Consider the following 20,921-nt stretch of genomic DNA (forward strand, 5'->3'; position numbering starts at 1 on the left):
GGAATGGCCTTGAGCTGAGCCAGGGCAGAGTCAGATTGGATGTGAGGAGAAATGTTTTCCCTGTGAGGGTGTTGAGGCCCTGGGATATTGCCCAGGGAGGTGGTGGAGTCACCAACCCTGGAAGTGTTTAAGAGGCATCTGGACCTGACACTGGATGATGTGGTTTAGGGTTTGGGGCTTCCAGCAGTGACAGGTTAATGGTTGGACTGGATGATCTCTTCCAGCTTTGAAGATTCTGTGATTCTAAAGCACTCAGCATCGTATCAGAAACCAAGACAGGGACAGCAGCTGAACCAAGATGTCCCAGGGAGAACAAGGGCTTAAATACAAAATCTCTCTTCATATGTATATATGATCTGTGCATTTCAGAGCTTCAGCACTCAAGAATGAGATCGTACCTTCTTTACTGCTTTTGTCTAAGGAACTCAAGAACCTCCTTCTGCCCTGTAGCTTCTGCCTGTAAGTAGAAACATGAATAAATCCTGCCATCCTGTGCACTAGGACATGCAAATACTTCCTTGTGGGAAGTAAAAACACGTTACCACAACATAATTAAAATCCAATTTACATTTTAATTCCTTTTGACATAGATGAGAAAATTCTGGCTCCAACTGCTTATTCCTTCACAACAGCACCAGGTTCGACTTTGTAACAGATTCTAATCCACTTTATAGCTCACAAAGCAACACTGACTTTTCCCAAACTAATATTATCCGACAGCATGTGTTAGTACTCACTCAGCCATCACACCACCAAGAGTACTGCTGGATCACACTTACTACTTGTAAGGGATTCCTGCCATCATAACCAGCTTGCTCCAGGTCTGCACCAGCTAGGTACCAGGCATATAACCCATCCACATCACCTTTAGCTGCAAGGCTGGGAAAAAAACAAAAGAACAATTAATATTGGTTCTAAATCTTTCAGTCAATCTCAGTGAGTTCCTGGGCCCTGTCAATTTGCCTGTCAGCAGGCAAATGCTGAAGCAGAACAGGCTCAACATGGCTGTCAGGGTAGAGGGGTAAGGAACACTTATTACAACAGCTGTGAAGAGCTGAGCAAGCAACACAGCCTGATGAATCAGTTCCTTCAATTAATAGGGCTGTGCTATAAGCACTTACAACAGGCTAGTTTCACATAGTGGGTGTGACTATGACCAAAGGGGAAAAAAAGTCATGAGTTTCATATTTCACAACACAATATTTATCTCATGAAATGAGTTGGGGGGGAGGGCAATGGCTAAACCAAGATGCAGCTGAGTCAGTGAGAGAAGGAGCAGATGTGCTAGCAATCCAGAGGATAAAACCACAGAGAAACCCTTCTCAAGCTGGCACAACTGTGTGTGCTGTCAGAAGTTAGGACTGCATATCTATGAAATATCATTTGGACAGCAACACAGGGATGTGTTTGGAGCAAACAGAAAAGCTTTTAAAAGATGAACTCTATCTGCCATATGTAACAAGCTATAGAAAGGATCAAAATGAATCATATACAATGAATTCAAGTTTTCAGGGAGATGTACACCAGATTATTTCTTTGCACATCTGCTGGTAATTCCATCCATAAGAGTTCACAGCCAGGCTGGATGAGCCTTGAGCAACCTGCTCTGGTGGGAGGTGTCCGTGCCCAGGGCAGGGGCTGGGGCTGGATGACCTCTAAGGTCCATTCCAACTCCTAAAATTCTGTGATTCTACGGTTCATTTTTCACTTTCATTTTGGAAAAAGGGCTAACAGCCTGTACACATGCAAAAGCATGACAGCCTGTAACCAAGCCTGTGGACAGGCTGAGCTGAGAGGAAGGCAGGGAGGATGACCTTCAGTCTTTACCAGCATCTGTCAGGCTTCAGACCTGAGCTTGCTCTGTGCTTACAGATTGTTTCAGCAGAATCATGCTGATAATCATCAAGTGAGGTGGAATCTCATTAAGAGATTCCCCAACCTTAATAAGTTCAGAGCTTGCTGCCTTCGACAGAGCACACTGTGGGGGAAAGGCATTGTGCTGGCAGCAGGGATGGAGGATAGTGATGAGCTCCTAGGTACAACAACCAAGCCAGGCAGACCTAGTGGAGAGTGAAGGCTTAAAGATGCATGGAAGAAACCATAAAAGCAGGACTGCAACATTCACTTCTCTGCTAGGCTGAAATAATTTTTGTTGCTGATTACATCTCGTAAGTACCTGAAAATATGTTTTCAGGGGAGTGGAAGCCTCTAATTGCACCAGTCTGAGGAGAAAGTCAGAGAGGCTTTTGCTTGCAGCAGAACCAGAGGTTGGGCAAGAAAAGGGAAAGCAAATGTTCTCTGTGTTCGTCCATGCAGCTCCACAGATGACCTACAGCTGGGGATTTGGGGGACAGGGAAGTGCCAGTGGGTACTAAGAGGTTTAGTAGTGGAAGGAACAGACCAATAAATCATTAATGAGAACTGCCATCACAAAAAGAAGGTCTCTCAGCAGCAATGAGGAAGCAGAGGAAGGCAAAGGAGGTTGAACAGGAAGCTCAGTGGGAAGTCAGTAAGGAAACTGCAGGAAAAAAGGAAACATTAAGAAAGAGAAAGCGTAAGCATTAATAATACCAAAAAATGGCTTAGCAGCCACTTCTGGGACACCTGAATGATCTCTGTTTACAAAGACTAGTCTCTTGCTGTTGACACTCTTAGGTCACAGATAAGGAACAAACAAAAGCCAACCAAAAACTCTACCTAGAGAGTTAGGAACATCTTCAGCACTGCACAGGAAAGCACTGGACTTGCAAACAGAATCTCATCATTTAGCCACGTGCAAAGTGGTTTCCACTTTGGGCAAAGACCAGCACTTTCAGAAATATTAGCAACCTGCATAGCCAGGGCTTAGCATCACTGCAAGCAGCAAACAAGGACTTGCTGCACTTGCTTGCAAATTAACTGCCTAACAGCACTTGTTGAGAAAGAGCAATTTAACCCAGACTGCCAGGGGTCAGAGCTGGGAAGTGGCCTCCTTCTGTGGCATTAGAGCAATCCAAACACACAGAAGTATCTTCAATTTTGCAGCAGCCAATTACTGATCAAGTGAGAAATGTATTCCATGGGGACTACGACCCAGAGAACAAAACGTGACGGAGCTTGTGAGAAAATTTAGATACCACAGAAGACGTTTACTAAATTGATTATCATCAAGAATGCCACAAAACATTCCCTCCAATCCCAAATTTCCATAGTCAAGCCATACACATCAGTATTTCCTTCACACACTGCAAGTGTACTTCAATATATACAGAAGACTTCTCAATTTGCACTTAGAGAGACAATGGCTCTGTTATTTCTCTCAAAGATATTTATGCCAGCAATTCCAACTACAAGTGCAACCTCCAAGCAGCACATCCATCACTTTAACTTCAATATACACTTAGCAGGATGTTTAAGACCTGCTTTGTTGATAAAGAACTACCTAACACATTTCACTACACTCTGACCAATGTTTTTTTACAGCAGGTAGTCCCTGCCACGCTGCCTATCCATACTCTCACATTCAGGAAAGATTATTATACATCCATTTCACAGTTTCAGCATGGCTAATGTAGCTAAGATATCAAGAACAGTGATATTGATAGTGCAATTACACTCTGATTCTGGGCCTCCCATCACATCAAGCTGCAGTTTAAGGGATGCTCTGCTACTGTCGAGGGGCCAGGAGTGAAGCTGGTCAGGCTTCAGAGGGTTTATTAGAGCCAAAGCAGTTCTAGATTTGAGAATCATAGAACCATCAAAGTTGGAGGAGACCTCTAAGATCATCAAGTCCAACCATTAACCTGTCACTGCTGGAACCCTAAACCCTAAACCAGATCCTTCAGTGCCACATCCAGATGTCTCTCAAACACTTCCAGGGATGGTGACTGCACCACCTCCCTGGGCAATATCCCAGTGCCTCAACACCCTCATAGGGAAAACATTTCTCCTCACATCTCATCTGACTCTGCCCGGTCTCAGGTTATGATTGGGAAGTAATAAGCACAGTGAAATGACACCTTGGGGTTCCCTCCTGCCTCCTCAGGCACCAGGAGAAGGTGCAATCCAGATGCAGGTGTGCAGTGTGCCCTGAAAAGCTGTAAAGAACTGCATCAGAACCACATTCGGTTTAAACACCCTTCTTCTCTTCCCCTTTACTCTGAGGTCAGCTAGCCAAACTGGTTCTGCATGTGGCACCAGGACTAAGTAAGGGGCCAATTTATTTGCAGAGGAATCTCATTCCCTAAACCACTCCTCTTGCCTTCTGGCAGACGGAAACTACACAAAGGTTTAGTTCTGCCCTGTCACTTGCAGTGCCCTGGGAAGCACATATTTCAATTTCATGGTAAAAGCTTTATTAGCCAGTCTCCTCTGAGCATGTACACTCAAGAGTGTTTCTTGAGTCCAGAATTACTCAAAGGACAGAGTCCAGTCTCTACACAGAACACAAATAAGCTTTGGCTTGACCTTGTTTTGTAGATACTGTACAGCACTGGTTGGTCCACGCCAAGTCCCTGGTTTCCTGCCAAGTCATAGCTTCAAAGCACGTAAAGGGGTTGGAATGGACCTTAAAGACTATCCAGCCCCAACTCCCTGCCCTGGGCAGGGACACCTCCCACCAGAGCAGATTTGGCATAGAGTTGATTAACTTCATCACTTCACTTGTTTCCTGGTTACTTGTCTAACACAGAAATAGCCACCTCATGTGCCAAGAACCCAACTTTTCTCCAAAGTTCTCCGTTCTGGAGTCTCTTCTGAAAAACCATCCCACTCCACCCCAATTTTAGGTCCACCTCACCTTACCTGCAGAAGATTGTTCCAATGTTCTCCAAGTCCTGGCTTGAAAGATGTGCTCCCGTTTCTCGTAACAAGTTAATCACTTTTATGTGCCTTTACGAGAGAAACAGAAAAAAACAGAGAAAGTGTCTTGGCTGGAAGGGGTTTTCTTTCCTCCTAAATCCAGCATTTTCCTATATACAAACAATCAGTGAAAGTTCTTCAAGTATATTTTCCACAATCACAGAACCAATGAACCTGTGACAGAGGTAGCAAACTGAGCTGTCCTCCCTCAAAACTTCTTTCACATACTAAGCCATGGAAGTGCTAAGTTCAGCTCTAAAAAGGCAAGATACATATACTTCACTTCAAACAAGTCCTGCCTTAAAATAACACAAATATTAGTGATTGAAATACATGCAAACAGTGAGAATATTCCTTCCATAGCATAATTCTTGTATTTTAAGGACTACAGTGCCCATATACATGACCCAATAGATCAGGAATAGCTTCACAGTTCCTATTTTAAGTTGCTATACCACAGCACTTGAAAATAAAGAGACAGGCTTATCATTTAATAGGCAATAGATGAGCTTTCCCAACACATTACCTAAAAGCTCATTTGTAGTGATTAAAAACAAAAAAATAAGCTGACATCCACTTTCTGCTTCATCACTTGCATCTTCTTGGTGGTAAACATGAGCCTTTCCATTTTAGAACTGGATTAAACTGCTTATCTCTCATTTTAAGAAGCTCCATCTTCCATGAGAAGCTCCTTTACAGTTCTCCATACAAAGCTTATGTAAGTTTATATGTTTCATGTAAGATCTTTCATTTAAATTCTACTTTGTTTCAATTGCCAGCCAAAAAAAAAAGATGAAAAATTCTTCCTCTGTTACATAGCAAAGCATTGCTGGAACAACACATGCTGCAAGTTTATTCAGTTATCTGAAGTATTTTCTCAGGTGGGTCCCTTACCATGTCTAGTCATCCACAAGCATCTCCTTGAGCCAGAAAATAATGGCATGGTTTCCTTTCTAAATCTGGGGTGAAAAATGAATTCTACATGTATGAATTTTAACATTCTTAGTCTTAAGAAAAAAACAGTGATTAGCTGAAAAGAAACTTGACCTGAAATAGACTGAAGTAGAACGCATCTGTTCAGTCAAGCTCACGTTGGGCACTGAACTGAACACAGAGAGGGTTCCTTTACTCTCCAGTGACTGCCCTGGAAATTTCCTCATTTCCCACCTTATCTGGGAAATCGCAGCATGAAACTAGCACTTTTTAAAATAAATGCTATGCTATGGGACAGCACTAAAAGGCAGAAAAGCATGTAATGTGTGGTATCTTCCCTCACCATGCTCCCCCTAGGAGGTCTGGATCTTCAGGTTCCAGTGAAAAGTCAGGTTTTCTCTTCCTGTTTTAAGCATTCACTCCTCACTGGAAGCAAGATCTCCTCCAGAAAGCACTTCATGTCCCACCTACCCCACACAGCCATTAATACTTTGAGTGGGACTCTACAGACAAATCTGGGAGTATTTACCACACTCATTTAAATGAGGGGGGAAAAATGTGGGGTTTGAATTAAAAAACATCTTCAAGCATTGAAACTAACAATGGTTACATTAAAGGCTTACAATAAGGCATTTCTAAGTGGAAGTAGAATGCCCCAATGACGGAGAGTCATTCAAAGTCATGTTTCTTGGTGTGGTGGGAAGAAGAGGAAGTGTTGTGCACTACTGCTTGTTGAAGAAAGGGTAGGGAGAGGAAGAAGAGGAACAACTAGGGATGCACAACTCGAAAGTGTTAAATTTAGTACTGTGGCTATGAAGTGCAGACCTGTCCAAGGAAGCAGACAGAGCACCTCTCACGTTCCCTTCACTCAACGTGAAAAGTATGCAGGAGGTAAGCTGCACTACAGCTTGTTCCTACTTGCACCCAAATGCTATCTACATTCTGCAGGAACTTAAGCCCTCTCCAGAGCTCCACTTCTGCAGCCTTGTACCTACCACATGGGCATTATTCCTATTTCAAGAGGCTGGCTGTGAATTTTCTGATGCTGTTATGTCTTAGCACATGAGAGCTATTTGTCTTTAGAAATTGTTTCTTTAAGTGCTGCTCTCCTGTGGCTTTACAAAAGCCTCACAAGGGTCACAGCTCAGCTGATCAGTTCAGCTGATGTCATGAGCCATGAACGTTTTAGGGACAGTTCAAATGCAATTCCTGTTCTAAGGTGACAGCACAAAACCAAGAGCAGAGCAAGTGCTGGACAACGAGATTCAAGGTGTAGAGGGAAGGCCAGCATCACCTTGTCAGCCTGGGGTGCAAAGATGCATGTCCAGTCTAGCCCCACCTGATAAGAATTGCCACCTGTGAGCTGTTCCTGAGTCTCCCTTTTCTCCAGGGGGTTTGGTCAGACACAAGCTATAGGAACAACCCTATTCTGCACGTGTTACCTGAGTTAGCCTTTTCACAGTACCACTGTCATTCATCCCTCTCTGAAGGAAAAACAAATAGAGAAAAGGTGTTTCTAGTGTCTTTTGCCTTCTAGATTCCATTACTGATAACACTGGAGCTAAGAACCGCAAGGAATATTAATATTTTAACAGATTCATTGTAAAAGAAATGATTTGGTGCAGTCTTCAGAACTGAGTGCTATGAGCAAAGTTTGAGTTTCACATAAAGGCATCTGAACTCATAGAATCATAGAACTATCAGGGTTGGAGAAGACCTCTAAGATTATTGAGTCCAACCATTAACCTGTCACTGCTGGAACCCCTAAACCCTAAACCAGATCCTCCAGAGCCACATCCAGACATCTCTGAAACACTCCCACAGATGGTGACTCCACCACCTCCCTGGGCAATATCCCAGTGCCTCAACACCCTCACAGGGAAAACATTTCTCCTCACATCCAATCTGACTCTGCCCTGGCTCAGCTCAAGGCCATTCCCTCTAGTCCTCTCCCTGCAGCCCTGGCAGGACACACATCCCCCACCTCTCTCCAGCCCTGGCAGGAGTTGCAGAGAGCCATGAGGTCACCCCTGAGCCTCTTCTCCAGGCTGAACAAACCCAACTCCCTCAGCCCTTGCCCATGTGCTCTAGCCCTTTGCTGCCCTCGTTGCCCTTGGCTGGACTCGCTCCAGTGCCTCAATGGCCTTTGGGCAGTGAGTGCCCAAAGCTGAGCACAGCACTGAGCTGGGACCTCCCCAGTGCCCAGTGCAGGGGGATGACACTGCCCTAGTCCTGCTGCCACACTGCTCTTGACAAACTCTTTACCAGTTCACAAGGTCTCTGGATTCACAGCAGTCAAGGTGCTATACAGTGCATGTACCATCTCAGGCCTTGACTTGGCAGACACTTACTAAAAGTGAATCAACTTCAAAAGAGATGAATCACATGTGAAATTAACACACATGTAAGAGTTTGCAGCACTGGGGCCTTAGGGTGCACACCTTCCACCAACTCTCTTTAGAGAAATGCAGGTGTAATGTATATCCAAACTTGACTGGCTTCATTCTTTTTCCTGCTTGCTCCCCTAGCAACCAGAATGGTTATGGCAGGATCAGCTTAGTTTCACTTGCTCTGTTTTTCTGCATGGTATGAGGGGGAATTTTATGCTTACACACTGTATGGACAGGCTTCAGTGCTCTGCTGGAGCCAGTGGTGGTTACATTTTCACTCTGCCTTAGATTTCCTGAAGAAATGTAAATGCAACCTTGCAAAATATCAAGTATTTAAATTCATATTTATGTAGGAGGTGATTTTACTGCCTCTAATCTGATGTTCTCACAGCACTGTATGAGCAGCTCCCCGTTTTCAACCTTTTACCACTGCTCTACAAGTAAATGGATGTGCTTTTACTACGTAAAATATACACCATTTTTATTCAAGACATTTTCCTGCTTAGTTTCTGTTATTAAAAAAATATTATTCTATTGTTTTTAAAATGAATTATCCCTTGAGGCTGCAGTAAGAAATTAAAGGAATGCTACTTATTTTGATATGTCAAGGAATTGGCCTAAATTAACAGTGGTCTGCTCAGCTTCATGCACGAAATGAATGAGACTACAGGCAAATTGCAGAGTTACTGGTGAAAGGGAGGAAATGCAGTAGTTTATTTAGGAAGAAACAAAGAAAGAGTCACTTAAAGTCAAAAAATTTAAGAGACTATCATTGATATAGATCAACTCACTGGTCTATCAGCTGACAGTGCTGTGTTAAGAAGCTTTTAAGAAGAGACATAACTCCTGATCATCTTTGCAGATTATGAAATGGAAAAGAGAAATCAATCATCATTAGATAGGTTTGCATGCTGGTTAGAAGGCAATCCACTGACAAATGTGGCGTAAAAGACTGGAAGAAAGCTGTTTTTAAGATGAGTGGATACTGCAGTGCAGTTAAATGCCAATTAAACAAATATTAATTCTCAGAAAATGGGATTAAGCTGATGCAATATTCAGTAAAACTGAGAAAGTTACAATATTAAACAGTTTAAAGCATTGACTACTCATTAATGTCAGTTCTTCCCCTTCCCTCTCTGTCACTTTGTGCGCTGCATCAGGATAATCTCTTTACTTTCAGCTTGCAACTGTTTAATAGACTCTGAATATTTCTGCAGCAGAAATCTTTTCAGTGGGCATTTAATTACACACACAGACAGCTTTAGCCTTCTGCTTTATATGCTCACCAGTGTGAAATGCAGTGGGAGCACACAGCAGATCATAAACACACACGTACGAGATTAGTTCTAAGTCAAGCCTTCCTCTCACTCCAGCAGAAGCAGAAACAAAAAGAGAAACTGAAAATGGTTGTGGTGCTGTTTCCTTTTGCAATTCCCTACATTGAAATGGGTGTGCAATTTTAAAGAGCTTAAGAGTCATAGTAGGAGTCTCATATAGGAGTGGCAATGCTAAGGAATCCAAACAACAAGCTCATGTGAAATTCCTCGGGCGGTAGATGGGTGCGGTAAAAAAAAGTAGGTGCCTGATTTGCAGGAACATCTAATAGTATCTAATGCTTTAGCATTTTCTCACATTGGACCTGAGCCACCTCTATTCAACTGCAAGGTTATTTGTTTGATTTGCTGTTGGGCTTGTTTTTGCTTTAAGACTTACAGGGTTTGCCACTGAAGGTCTTATATTCATGAGGCGAAGCAACAAGTACAAAGCCAAGAGGGACCATGAGTAGGTATGGCTATAGCACAGTGTGGCCATGCAGGACTTGGAGTCTCATGTTAATAGAGTTTGTGGAGTTTTCTACATCTGCTCTTGAGACAGGAGAAGCCTTCAAGTCATTCCTGCAGCCAACAGTAATCCAGGATTGTCAGACCTCCCAGGGAGCTAACTGCAGTCTGACAGACCAGGTGAACCTGTCGACTCTAGAAAGCTGTGGGAATATCTGGGGACACACAACCCTGAAGACCATGAAAATTCTATCACACCAGGCTGGTTTACAGAAAAAAAAATGACTTCTCTCCTTCCACAATACAGACTGAATATGAGATAAGGAGCTGAAAGTGGATCAAAGAAACAAGGAGAGATTATGGCATGCAGCTTCCAACACGTTGGAAGACCAATGGCTCTGTGAATCCCCAGGCTACACAAAGTCCTTTGAAATTAAATGTTGATTACTGATAGCTTTTCTTTTCTGTGCTGTGGCCACTCCTTAGGACTACACAGCATGGAAGAGACCAGTAAATGGCAAGTCCTTGACTACCATTCAAGAAGTGCTGACATTCAGAAGGAAGAGGAAATCCACAGAGCAGGCAGAGCCATGCAACCATCCCATCTAATTACGAGTGGGTGGAAGGGAAAAATCAAAACCAGTCACCCAGCAAGAGACTCAGGGAAGCACTGGTGGAAAGGAAAGATTAAAACATGTTAACCTACCGGTATATTTTCTGCCAATTGAAACAGTCTGGTCTTGATGAGAAAGGGAAGGGCAGAAAGAAACCAGACAGCTCATGGTCCTGCACTTCTGCCAGTCAAAAGGAGTGATCACTTTGGCTCTGTTTTATAAGGAAGCCTCAGAATAAAGAGTGGAGCCCTGAAATTATGGACAAAGTCTTGGCAGGAGGACAGTAACAAGTTGCCTTATGCTAAAATTCTGCATATGCACACCAAGTTGTTTGCTTTCATTTCATAATCTTTTAAAAAATCATTCATTTAGGCTGGTCACATCCTTCGAAACAAAGCTGATATGTGTTATTTTAACTCCCAACATTTACACCTGACTGCTGAGAGAAAACAAGACCAAAACACAGGGCAGGACTCGAAATCCAAAACGAGAGGAGGTTTATAAAGTTTACATAGAGTGGAACATAAATTGTTACCTGAACTTGATCGCATTCATCAGTGGGGTTGATCCATATCTGTCTCTAGCATAAACAGTCGCTCCAGACGTCAACAGATACTCAACTAATTGCAAATGCCCTTCAGAGGCTGCAATATGGAGTGGGGTTCGGCCATCATAGTCTTCACAGCTCAAGTTTCCACCCTACGAAACAACATATCCTTGGCATGCTAAGAAGACAAGAGCTGCACATTAAGCTGTTGCCTGCATCACACAGTAGATGCAGATAGCACATTTTAACTCTGCCAGCAAAATAAATGTTAAGCTTGTCAAACTTAGGAGCATAGAACCATCAAGGTTGGAGGAGACCCCTAAGACCATCGAGTCCAACCATTAACCTGTCACTGCTGGAACCCCTAAACCCTAAACCATATCATCCAGAATCAGATCCAGATGCCTCTTCAACACTTCCAGGGGTGGTGACTCCACCACCTCTCTGGGCAATATCCCAGTGCCTCAACACCCTCACAGGGAAAACACTTTTCCTAACACCTAATCTGACTCTCCTCTGTCTCAGTTTATGGACATTCCTTCTAGTCCACAGTTTAGCCCAGAGTTTACTCAGAGTTTATCTTGTAGCATTGTTTTAGCACCAATAAAGCTATTCAGGACTGGCTGAGGTCACTTGGGCTGTTCAGCTGGAGAAGAGGAGACTGAGCACAGAGCTCATGGCTGGATACAACTTCCTCAGGGAAGGAAGTGCAGGGACAGCTCTGACCTCTTCTCTCTGACAACCAGGGACAGGACCCAGGGAATGGGCTGGAGTTGTGTCAGGGGAGGCTTAGGCTGGAGATGAGCAACTGGTTCTTCTTCCCCCAGAGGTGTTTGGGCACTGAACAGCTCCCCAGGGCAGTGTCACAGCCCCAAGGCTGACAGAGCTCCAGAGGTGTTTGCCAATGCTCTCAGGCACAGGGTGTGATTGTCAGGGATGTCTGTGCAGGGCAGGAGTTGGACTGGATGATCCTCAAGGGTCCCTTCCAACTCTGATTAGTCTGTGATTTATTCCACCTTCCTCCCCCTCAGATATGCTCCTGATTACAGCACTCCATACACAGCTTTGTGTCTACAGACTGCTAATTTTACTTGTCTTGTTTCTTGTTACTTTTGAGATATATTTATCATTTCTCAAGACCCATTACCAAAGTCTCAAGAGTAGGGTAAACCAAGGTAAAGAGGGAAAACGAAAGAGATTACAGAGAAATGTCAGAGCTCAAGTTAGAGCTATGGGGAGAGCCAGAAATCCTGAATTAGCACTGCACTGTGTTTTGCTTAAATATAATTTTCAAGTTCTTTTTTTTTTTCCATCGTGGCAGATTTGCATCTAAAAGCTGGATGCTGTGAATATGCATAAAGTTCAGAGAAGGAAAGCAGCACAAACCATTTTAAAGGGTTCCAAAGTTAGTAGATAAGAATTTGCATTTTAATCTACCTGTATTTACACAGTTCAAAAGAAAAATTAAACAGCTGAAAACCAGATAGGGGAAAGAACATACCAGTTTTGAAGGGCAAAGACTGAGAAGGCTAGAAACCAATTGTATTAGTCAAAGCACCTTGATTGTAAGACTTTGGTAGTTGCTTTTTACATCTCTGTTGAAAAATTAATGTATTGTACAAAAGTGTTCATTTTACATTACCATTTCTGTTATGGCTCTGAGTGCATCTATGTCTCCCAGTTTAGCTGCTGCACAAGCCAAAGGTGGAATTAATGCATCTCTTACTGATTCTAACTCCTGAGAAATAAATAAAATGAAACATTCAGTATCAGCCTCACCTCTAATGTGACATATCCAAGTCATAAAAACACTGTCCCTGCTTTAATGTAAACCTTCCAAACGAGTCATTTGGGTGTTTAAAAATGGTAGTATTTAGTTCTTGGAAGGAATGAAGTTTTGTGTTTATTTTGCATTATGTTGGTCTCACAGCCCAAAGATTTATATTCCACTCTGGCAATGTTACAGTTACCTGGTTTCTGCATATACCATTCAAGATGCACACACTAATTGCCATCTCTCCACTGCCACAGCCACACATCAGTGCAGTAAGAGAAGCAGTGCTGGTGGGAGGTGGAGAAGATCATATAGTCCAATGTCCTCAAGACTGGATCAGCTTTCTTCATGTGAGTCCTCAGACACTTGTGCAACCTGTACTTTCAAGCTTCCTAGCCCCCCTGGACATCCTCCCATTCCCCTTACTAAAGACCACCATAGATTCAGTGTCCATTAATAAAAATAACAGTAACAACAAAAATCTTCCCTGAGACCAAGTCAAGAGAAAAGCAAATATTTGTACAGCCAATACTGTATTTTCTAATTTTCCATCAGGAGGGGCTAACACTAAACACCACAAACTGCACTTGTGCAGTGTTTCCTTAGCCTCAGCTTTCTGTGAGTGCATGTACAATTAAGCTGTTTTACCCCTGAGTATTTGGATTGCTCCAAACTGTCAATACATTTGACCACAAAAATACAAAGCACTTCTTCATATCATTGATACTCTGAATTACAGCATCTGTCTGAGGCTTGTTACTGCAACCAGCCAGCCAAGAAAAGAAACCCAAAATGGGGCTACAAAGAGGGTAAAAAAAAAAGTTAATATGCTTTTAATTAAAACCATTTCAGTGTTATGCTTGTCATTGTGTCCTTTCTCCCTAACCCAGCTGGTTAGCTGGGACACTTAGTACTCAAAAAGAAGAATACAAAAGCTCCAGTATTCAATTTTTGTTTCAGCTGGGTTCATTTCACTGAGTTTACATGATATTAATTCTACACATGTAAGTATATACCTCCTTGCTGCTGATACTTAGAGATTTGGCAATCACTTGAATAAACTTGCTATCTCTCAGAGAAATCTTGGCTTCTGTGGGTACAACAGTCATTTCTCCTCTTAGGTTCTCACTCAGCATCTGAAAAGCAATCAAACCCTTTGTTAGTAGAGGGAAAATATTGGAGTAGCCTCATAAAAAAAACCCTTAGGATCAAGTTGGAAAATTGTTTGGAGGAATTATGGAAACTAATTGAACGCAGACAAAAGATTAAAGAAATAGTTACTGGCCCATGAAGATTGCATGTTTAAAAAGACAAAGGGGGGAAGAGAGACAAGCAAACAAAACTTTCTTCCAAAGCAAAGAAACCAAAATAAGCACATAACAAAGCACCCCAATTTTTCGAGCATGCAGACAAAAGTTCCCTGGTGGGATAAGTTTAAAAACACTTAAAAACACAAAGATAGTGAGTAATGATCAGAGCCAGGCTGAAGACCAGAAGATTTGCTGCCTTTTGCCAGCACTCACAGACCTCAGGACTCCTACACACACAGTGCACACAGGTCTCAAACAAAGCCTAGTGCTACCTGTGGACACTCATGCACTTCAATGCATTTCCAAACAGCTTTGTTAGCCCTGATTTGCTTAAAACTTGGCCACAGATCCAGAGGGTCTACAGCAATACTAGTCACTGAGTCTCCAAACAGGCATGTAACAGTTTGCAGGATGGATGCATCCAATAGAACTGGGAAAAAATAACGGAAATCAAAGTGAAAAAAGTGTCAGGGAATTCACGTGTACAAAGTACTTGAATAGGGCAATAAAGACATGAAAATACTCCAAAAGAAAGATGCTGAGGAGCCTGGAGAGCACAGATAGAAGGCAGTCATGAAGAAAAAGCAACTGGTTTCCTCCATTCTGCCAGTTTTACATGCTGGCACTCTTTCACGAGAGGTTGCTGATGCAGCTATACAGCACATAGTTATTCAATTAGAATTTTAAAAGGCAGGATTGAGAAAGTTTGCAAGGAACAGATGTGATGCTGGAAGGAGGAATGCCCCAGGTTTACTTCTGTCTAGGCATGCCTTTTATTAAAAAAAACGCTCCAAGAGCTGACAACACCATGGCTGTCTGCTGGAAGAGTCCCATATACCTGTAACTCTGAGGATACCAACTGCTTTGGCACAATTCTAGAATCTGACAGGTTGAGATCATTGCTTTGCACAGGTAACCTTAGCAATTGGCACCTGTGCTAAATGCACCCAGTGCAGAGCCCAACGTGCCTTACTCAGTCCTACCAGCTCTTCAGTCATTTGTATGTGTCTGGGGGCACATTCCTTGCTCCTTCATGTTGAAAGAGAAGCCTAAAATAGCCACGCCAGCTTCAGGAGAGCTTCCGTCTCTTGGGAGACTATTGTTTGCTGATATGTTTAGCTGAAGATATTGCCACAGAAAACATATTTCCAGGCTTTCTTCTTCTCCTGGTCTCTACCACTCGTTCCTGCCCAGGCAACGCAACATGCTGCTCCCTTGGTTGTGCCAACACAATTGTTTGTGGCTCTGTACAACGAGTCCAATGAGGAAACTGATCCTGCATAGCTCAAAGAAACTGCAAAAGTCATTTTGTTTTTCAAACCATGTAAAGGAGGTCCAGCATCACCACATGAAAACTGTGCAGCACATTCCTATGGGCAGCCCATGAAGATCCAGGGGAACCTAAAACATCTCTTCATCACATCCTCCTCTAAGTCAGTTATCACACCTCGGCAAACTGCATCTCAACTGAAGTTTTAACTCACACACCTAGGCAGGAAGCCAGCTGGGAAGGTTCCTCCTGTCCCAGGTCAAATAAGCCTCTGTGCAAGATTAAAATCTGCATTTAAAAAAACAGGCTAGTGCATGTATGTTCCAGGGCCAGTGAGTGTGCCAAAGGGGCATCAGTGAAGAGCTGGAGTTTCTTAGAGGGTATATGCACAAGCACATGCAATAGAGCTGTTGTTCACAGCTCTGTGTCGCCTGCCAAGCATGTTCTTGCACGGAGCATGTTCCTGACAGCCTCACCGAAGGAACACAGAGCTCCTCCTGTTCCTCACAGCCAGGGCTTTAGCAACCAGCTCAGAGCTCAGAGCCTGAGCCTGTCCCTGAGTAAGTGGCACTTCCAGCCACCACACTCAGGATCACAGGTAGCCAAGTATGTTTGTCTCAAGAGCTGCTACTGGTGGAAGATATGGAGCATGACACAAGGATCAGATTTGTTTCAGTTCTAATGAAAACAAAACACCAGCATGAGATACCCATGTGCATGCAGAGTTAAGTCTGGAGAGTGACTCAGCATGATGTCATCTACCAAAGGGTCAGGATTATGATTTCACTGCACAGAAACTCATGCAATCCTGCAGACAGCTTTATCCTTATCTAATTCACAGCTATATCTTCCTTGCATAAAAGGAACATGACATAGAGCTATATAATTTGCAGGGAAAAAAGCCTTGATTAAGTACCAATGAATAGTAAGAACATTGTTAAAATGGATCTGATTTTTAAATCAGTTACAACTGGGTCTTAGAATAATCCTCTATTTTTTATGTATCATAGAATTTTAGGGGCTGGAATGGTTCTTATAGATCATCTAGTCCCAACCCCCTGCCCTGGGCAGGGACATCTCCCACCAGAGCAGGTTGCTCAAGGGTGTATTATGAAGTGCATCTCCTCTTAGAGAAACAAAACCTAACACTGCCATGAGTAATGCTGTAAAGGAAGAGGCTGTAAGCAATACTTATGTTCAGAATTAGCTTTGTGTGAATGAGTCTGGCATGAAATCTTTACCACACTAAGATCAGTGGCAAGATCTTTGCTGACTTCAGTAGGGCTGGGATTCTGTCTCCCATATGAATTCCAGAAATGCCCAAGGTAGACTACTACGATTCAAAGATGGCAATTTTATGGCTCTCTCATGGTCTTCACCTGACTTTGAGAACTCTTTTGTCTCCCAGTCTACATACATTCATTTGCCTAACAGTATTTTCTGTAAGGAAAAAACCCCCACAGTGTTCTCATTGAGCCTCTGGAACCAAGTGCTTTTAAATGCAAGAGAGAAGCTCAAGGCATGAAACTAAGCAGAAGTTAGCACAGGAGATGAGAAACTTAAAGCCTTTCAAGGTCACACTGAAATATTTACCTGCCTCTTCTCCTCCCAGCTAAGGTTTCTCTTGCTGAGCGTGTATGACAGTTTAGTTAGGGCTGCCTCTGGTGTCATATCACCTCCAGGAATGACTCCAACATCAGCAAGAGTCTGAATGAAAAGGAAGAACGATTGCAATTAGCACAGCACTCAGAAATACCTGTGTGTACAGAAAATGTGTATCACAGACAAGCAGCTCCACAGAATACAACCTGCAGCTGAGCCTCCACTCTCTTGCTCCTCCTACTGCCACGGTCATCTCTGTCACTTCAGTTATCAAACACCAAGCCAACACTAGAGCCAGCTGAATGAAATGACTTTAAATCCCTTCTCAAGCAGAAACACTGAAGGATTCCAGCCAGTGCCTGCCATGGTCACTCACTATGCAGGTCAATGGCATCCTGGGCTGGATCAGGAACAGTGTGGTGAACAGGACCAGGGAGGTGATTCTGCCCCTGAACTCAGAGATGGTGAGACCACACCTTGAATCCTGTGCTCAGTTCTGGGCCACTCAGCTCAGGAGGGACATTGAGGGGCTGGAGCAGGTCCAGAGAAGAGCAACGAGGCTGGTGAAGGGACTGGAGCACAAGTGCCATGAGCAGAGGCTGAGGGAGCTGGGGGGGTTCAGCCTGGAGAAGAGGAGGCTCAGGGGAGACCTTATCACCCTCTGCAACTCCCTGACAGGAGGCTGGAGTCAGGTGGGGGTTGGTCTCTTCTCCCAGGCAACCAGCAGCAGGACAAGAGGGCACAGACTCAAGCTCTGCCAGGGGAGGGTTAGGTTGGATATTAGGAAGAGATTTCTTACAGAAAGAGCGCTCAGGCATTGGAATGTGCTGCCCAGGGAGGTGGTGGATTCACCATCCCTGGAGGTTTTCAAGCTGAGACTGGATGTGGCACTTAGTGCCATGGTCTAGTGACCACGGTAGGGTTGGACTCTTTGAGGTCTCATCCAACCAGGTTGACTCTGATTCTATGAGGGAAAGGCTACAGGTCTGTATCAGCTATCTGCAGGGCTGTCAGACTCCCTTTATTGCAAAGCTGCAGTTCCTCTGTTTTAACCCGGTGGCATTTTGAGCACTGCCAAGTAGGCTGTTCTCACACAGACATATTTCCCATTCTTTTCTGGGGCACTGCTTTGGATGAGTTCCAGCACTACAGTGTGCTCACAGCAGGAGTGCTTTCAGATCCTTTCAGCCTGTGCTAGCAGTGTGTGATTTAGAAGATGCAACTAAAATAATTTACACAGTTCTGACAAGAACAACTGAAAAGAGATGACCTTTTTAAACTTATATTTCTGGGAGTGAAAAGAAATAAACGATCTGAACAGAGAGGCAAAAAGAAGGATATTTGCTATGGTCAGCAAGCCTCATAAGGGTACAGTGAGCAAGACAGCAAAAAACAAAGCAGACTGCAGATCTTTTGCCTGTAAACTGCACCACATATCATCCTCTTTGCCATAATGTGCTGCCTCACAGCCAAGCATCCTGCACTAGGTTCTTTACACTGCATTTTACTTTTAAATACCTTGTATATAAACTTCAGCTTGGAAACCTGTTGTGGCTTAACTAATATTTTTAGATAGAGCCTTAATTAGCTCATTCACCATCTCCAAGTGACTCAGACTAACACTTTTTTAAAGTCCCATGGGAAAACATACACAGAGAAGGTGAGAAATACTTTCTGCACTGCAGAGCTAACCGAAGAACAGTTAGGGTTTTTGCAGCAGGTTTGAGAAAGAGGAGGAGGAAGGGATTTCCCAGCTTCCTTCCTATACCTTCAGTCCCTGAGTTCAGAGAGGAACATATTTCCACACAACCTTACAGTGGTTCAGTAAACCTGAGCAGAATCTTTCAATTCAGCATATCAAGTCTGGATCAGAGTGCAAAAAGCCATTTTAGAGGTGTCTACTTGGAGAATCTTTTAGCCAGAGCATAGAAAAGGGTTTTTTCTTCCTTCCATGCATTTCAGCAGTTCATTTCAAGCAGAAGATCATATTTAGATTAGTTAGGCTTCATTTTCATGTTGTTTTGCAAATACAAATTTGGTGCCTTTTATTGACTTCTTTCTTCCTTCTGTGTGAACTGTTTTAGATAATCCACATATTCCTACGTAGAACAGGATCTTTGCACAAGTTAATACTTCTCCAAACATCTCCATTAAGTTATGCGAAAGCTTTACCAACACCCAAATAACTGCCCATATCAGAAAACACCAAGTTTGGATACTGAAGAGGTGGAAAGAAACTCTTACAATCTCCTTTTCTTTCTCCTCAAAGCAGACTGTGAAAGTACAGTCTAAAGCTGAGTCACAACCAGTTAAAACAGACAAGTTTCAGCACCAGACTGGAGTATTTAGGGTGAATGAAGAGCCTGGCTATGCCAGATGGGTGGGTGCTCCCAACAAAACCAGTTGTCTAAACCAGGGGGATGAGTCACCCTCTGGTAGTGTTTCTTGGCTGTTTAATGGTTGGCCTTTTTCTACAGGCCAGTTAAACCAGCTTCCTTCACACCACCACATGCAGCACATATTCTTCTATGGCTTTGAGCTCTTATTAGTCCCAGTGAGGTCGTGTTCTACACACCATGGAGAAACTTGCCATAAAATGCCCTGAACACTAACAGTATGTGCACAAAGTCTGCTTTAAGTTAGCCTTCATGGCTTAAACTAAACTGATTCCCTTTCTTCAAGACATGCTTCCTTACATCCTGTTCAGAGAATCATGAGGGCTGGAAAAGACCGCTGAGATAAGAGTCCAACCTGTGACCTATCACCACCTTGTCAACTAAACATTAAGTGCCACGTCCAGTCTCTCCTTCAACACCTCCAGGGATGGTGACTCCACCACCTCCCCTGGCAGCACATTCCAGTGTCTAATCACCCTACTGGGGATGCCAAACCTCAGGGAGATGCTCAGAGCTGGGGTATGTGTAGCGCAGAGTATAACATCTCTCTAGCATACGGTTTGAAGGATGTTGATTGTATTCTTCATGTCACCTCAACAACCAACCTTGGAGAACAATGTTCTCCAATCTCTCACTAAATTCAGTTGTACTTCCAGTCAAATAAAGAACTGGGATTTGGAATATTGCTTTCTTGAAGCTCCTACACTGAACTGTTATCCTATCAAATACTGCTTTATTTGACTGTCTGATCCCTAAGCTTTTAGCTCAGTGGAATCCCTGCGAGACATATACTACCAATCCAATGCCAAGTATCCTGGAGTGCTGCACGTGACAGGAGTGAGCAATCACTAATTTGGGATTTGAGCTGACTGTTTTGGCCATTTGGACTAGGAGTAACGGGATCTTGTTTGTAGATACACATCTAAAAGCTTCTGGCTTAAGATTTCTCAGCTGTAGTTATTTTATGAGCAACACTTTACAGCTGATACATCTGGGACTACTAGCTTACAATCAAGTTGTATCAGCAGGCTGCTTCTTTTGCACAGCAGAGGAGTGTGAAATCATTGCACAAGCCTCACCTGCCCTGTGGCATAGACAGTTTTAACAGACCCACGTAAGCACTGGGTACAGTTCAGAATCACTACTTTGCGTTCAGCTGCTTTCTTCAGTTCTTCCAGCAAGTCTTCTCTCTCGTTTGGGGCATTGCCACTTCCATAAGTTTCGAGTACAATGCCCTCAATTGGAGGCTGAAGAAATGCTTTGACCTGTTGAAAAATAAGAGAGGGAAGAGAGACAAAAGGGATGTCCAAAAGTCACGTTAAAATTTCTGTGTAGGGCGCAGTGTGTTTAAAAATGGACTATTCTTGTTACAGTCTTCTCATGCCCTTCTGTGCTGCCCACGTGCAATAACTGGGAACTGTGAAATAAGCTGAGAAGAAAAATGAGAATTTCCCTTGAGAATTCC

The 20,921-nt window shown here is 43.3% G+C and overlaps 1 protein-coding gene across 1 annotated transcript in view; it reads right to left on the reverse strand.

The window, feature by feature from the left end:
• Positions 1–403: 403 nt before the first annotated feature.
• ASPG (asparaginase) overlaps positions 404–20,921 on the reverse strand; it is a gene marked incomplete at its 5' end in the record, with an annotated part of 33,871 nt that continues 13,353 nt past the window's right edge. Inside the window, 8 exons of the mRNA XM_009073523.1 lie at positions 404–457; positions 780–879; positions 4,783–4,869; positions 11,093–11,256; positions 12,747–12,842; positions 13,895–14,014; positions 17,052–17,165; positions 20,536–20,721. Coding sequence (XP_009071771.1) covers positions 404–457; positions 780–879; positions 4,783–4,869; positions 11,093–11,256; positions 12,747–12,842; positions 13,895–14,014; positions 17,052–17,165; positions 20,536–20,721 — 921 coding nt within the window. The remainder of the gene's footprint in view (positions 458–779; positions 880–4,782; positions 4,870–11,092; positions 11,257–12,746; positions 12,843–13,894; positions 14,015–17,051; positions 17,166–20,535; positions 20,722–20,921) is intronic.

Source organism: Acanthisitta chloris, unplaced genomic scaffold (assembly GCF_000695815.1).
Source record: "Acanthisitta chloris isolate BGI_N310 unplaced genomic scaffold, ASM69581v1 scaffold11914, whole genome shotgun sequence".
In the NCBI taxonomy this organism is placed as follows: domain Eukaryota; kingdom Metazoa; phylum Chordata; class Aves; order Passeriformes; family Acanthisittidae; genus Acanthisitta; species Acanthisitta chloris.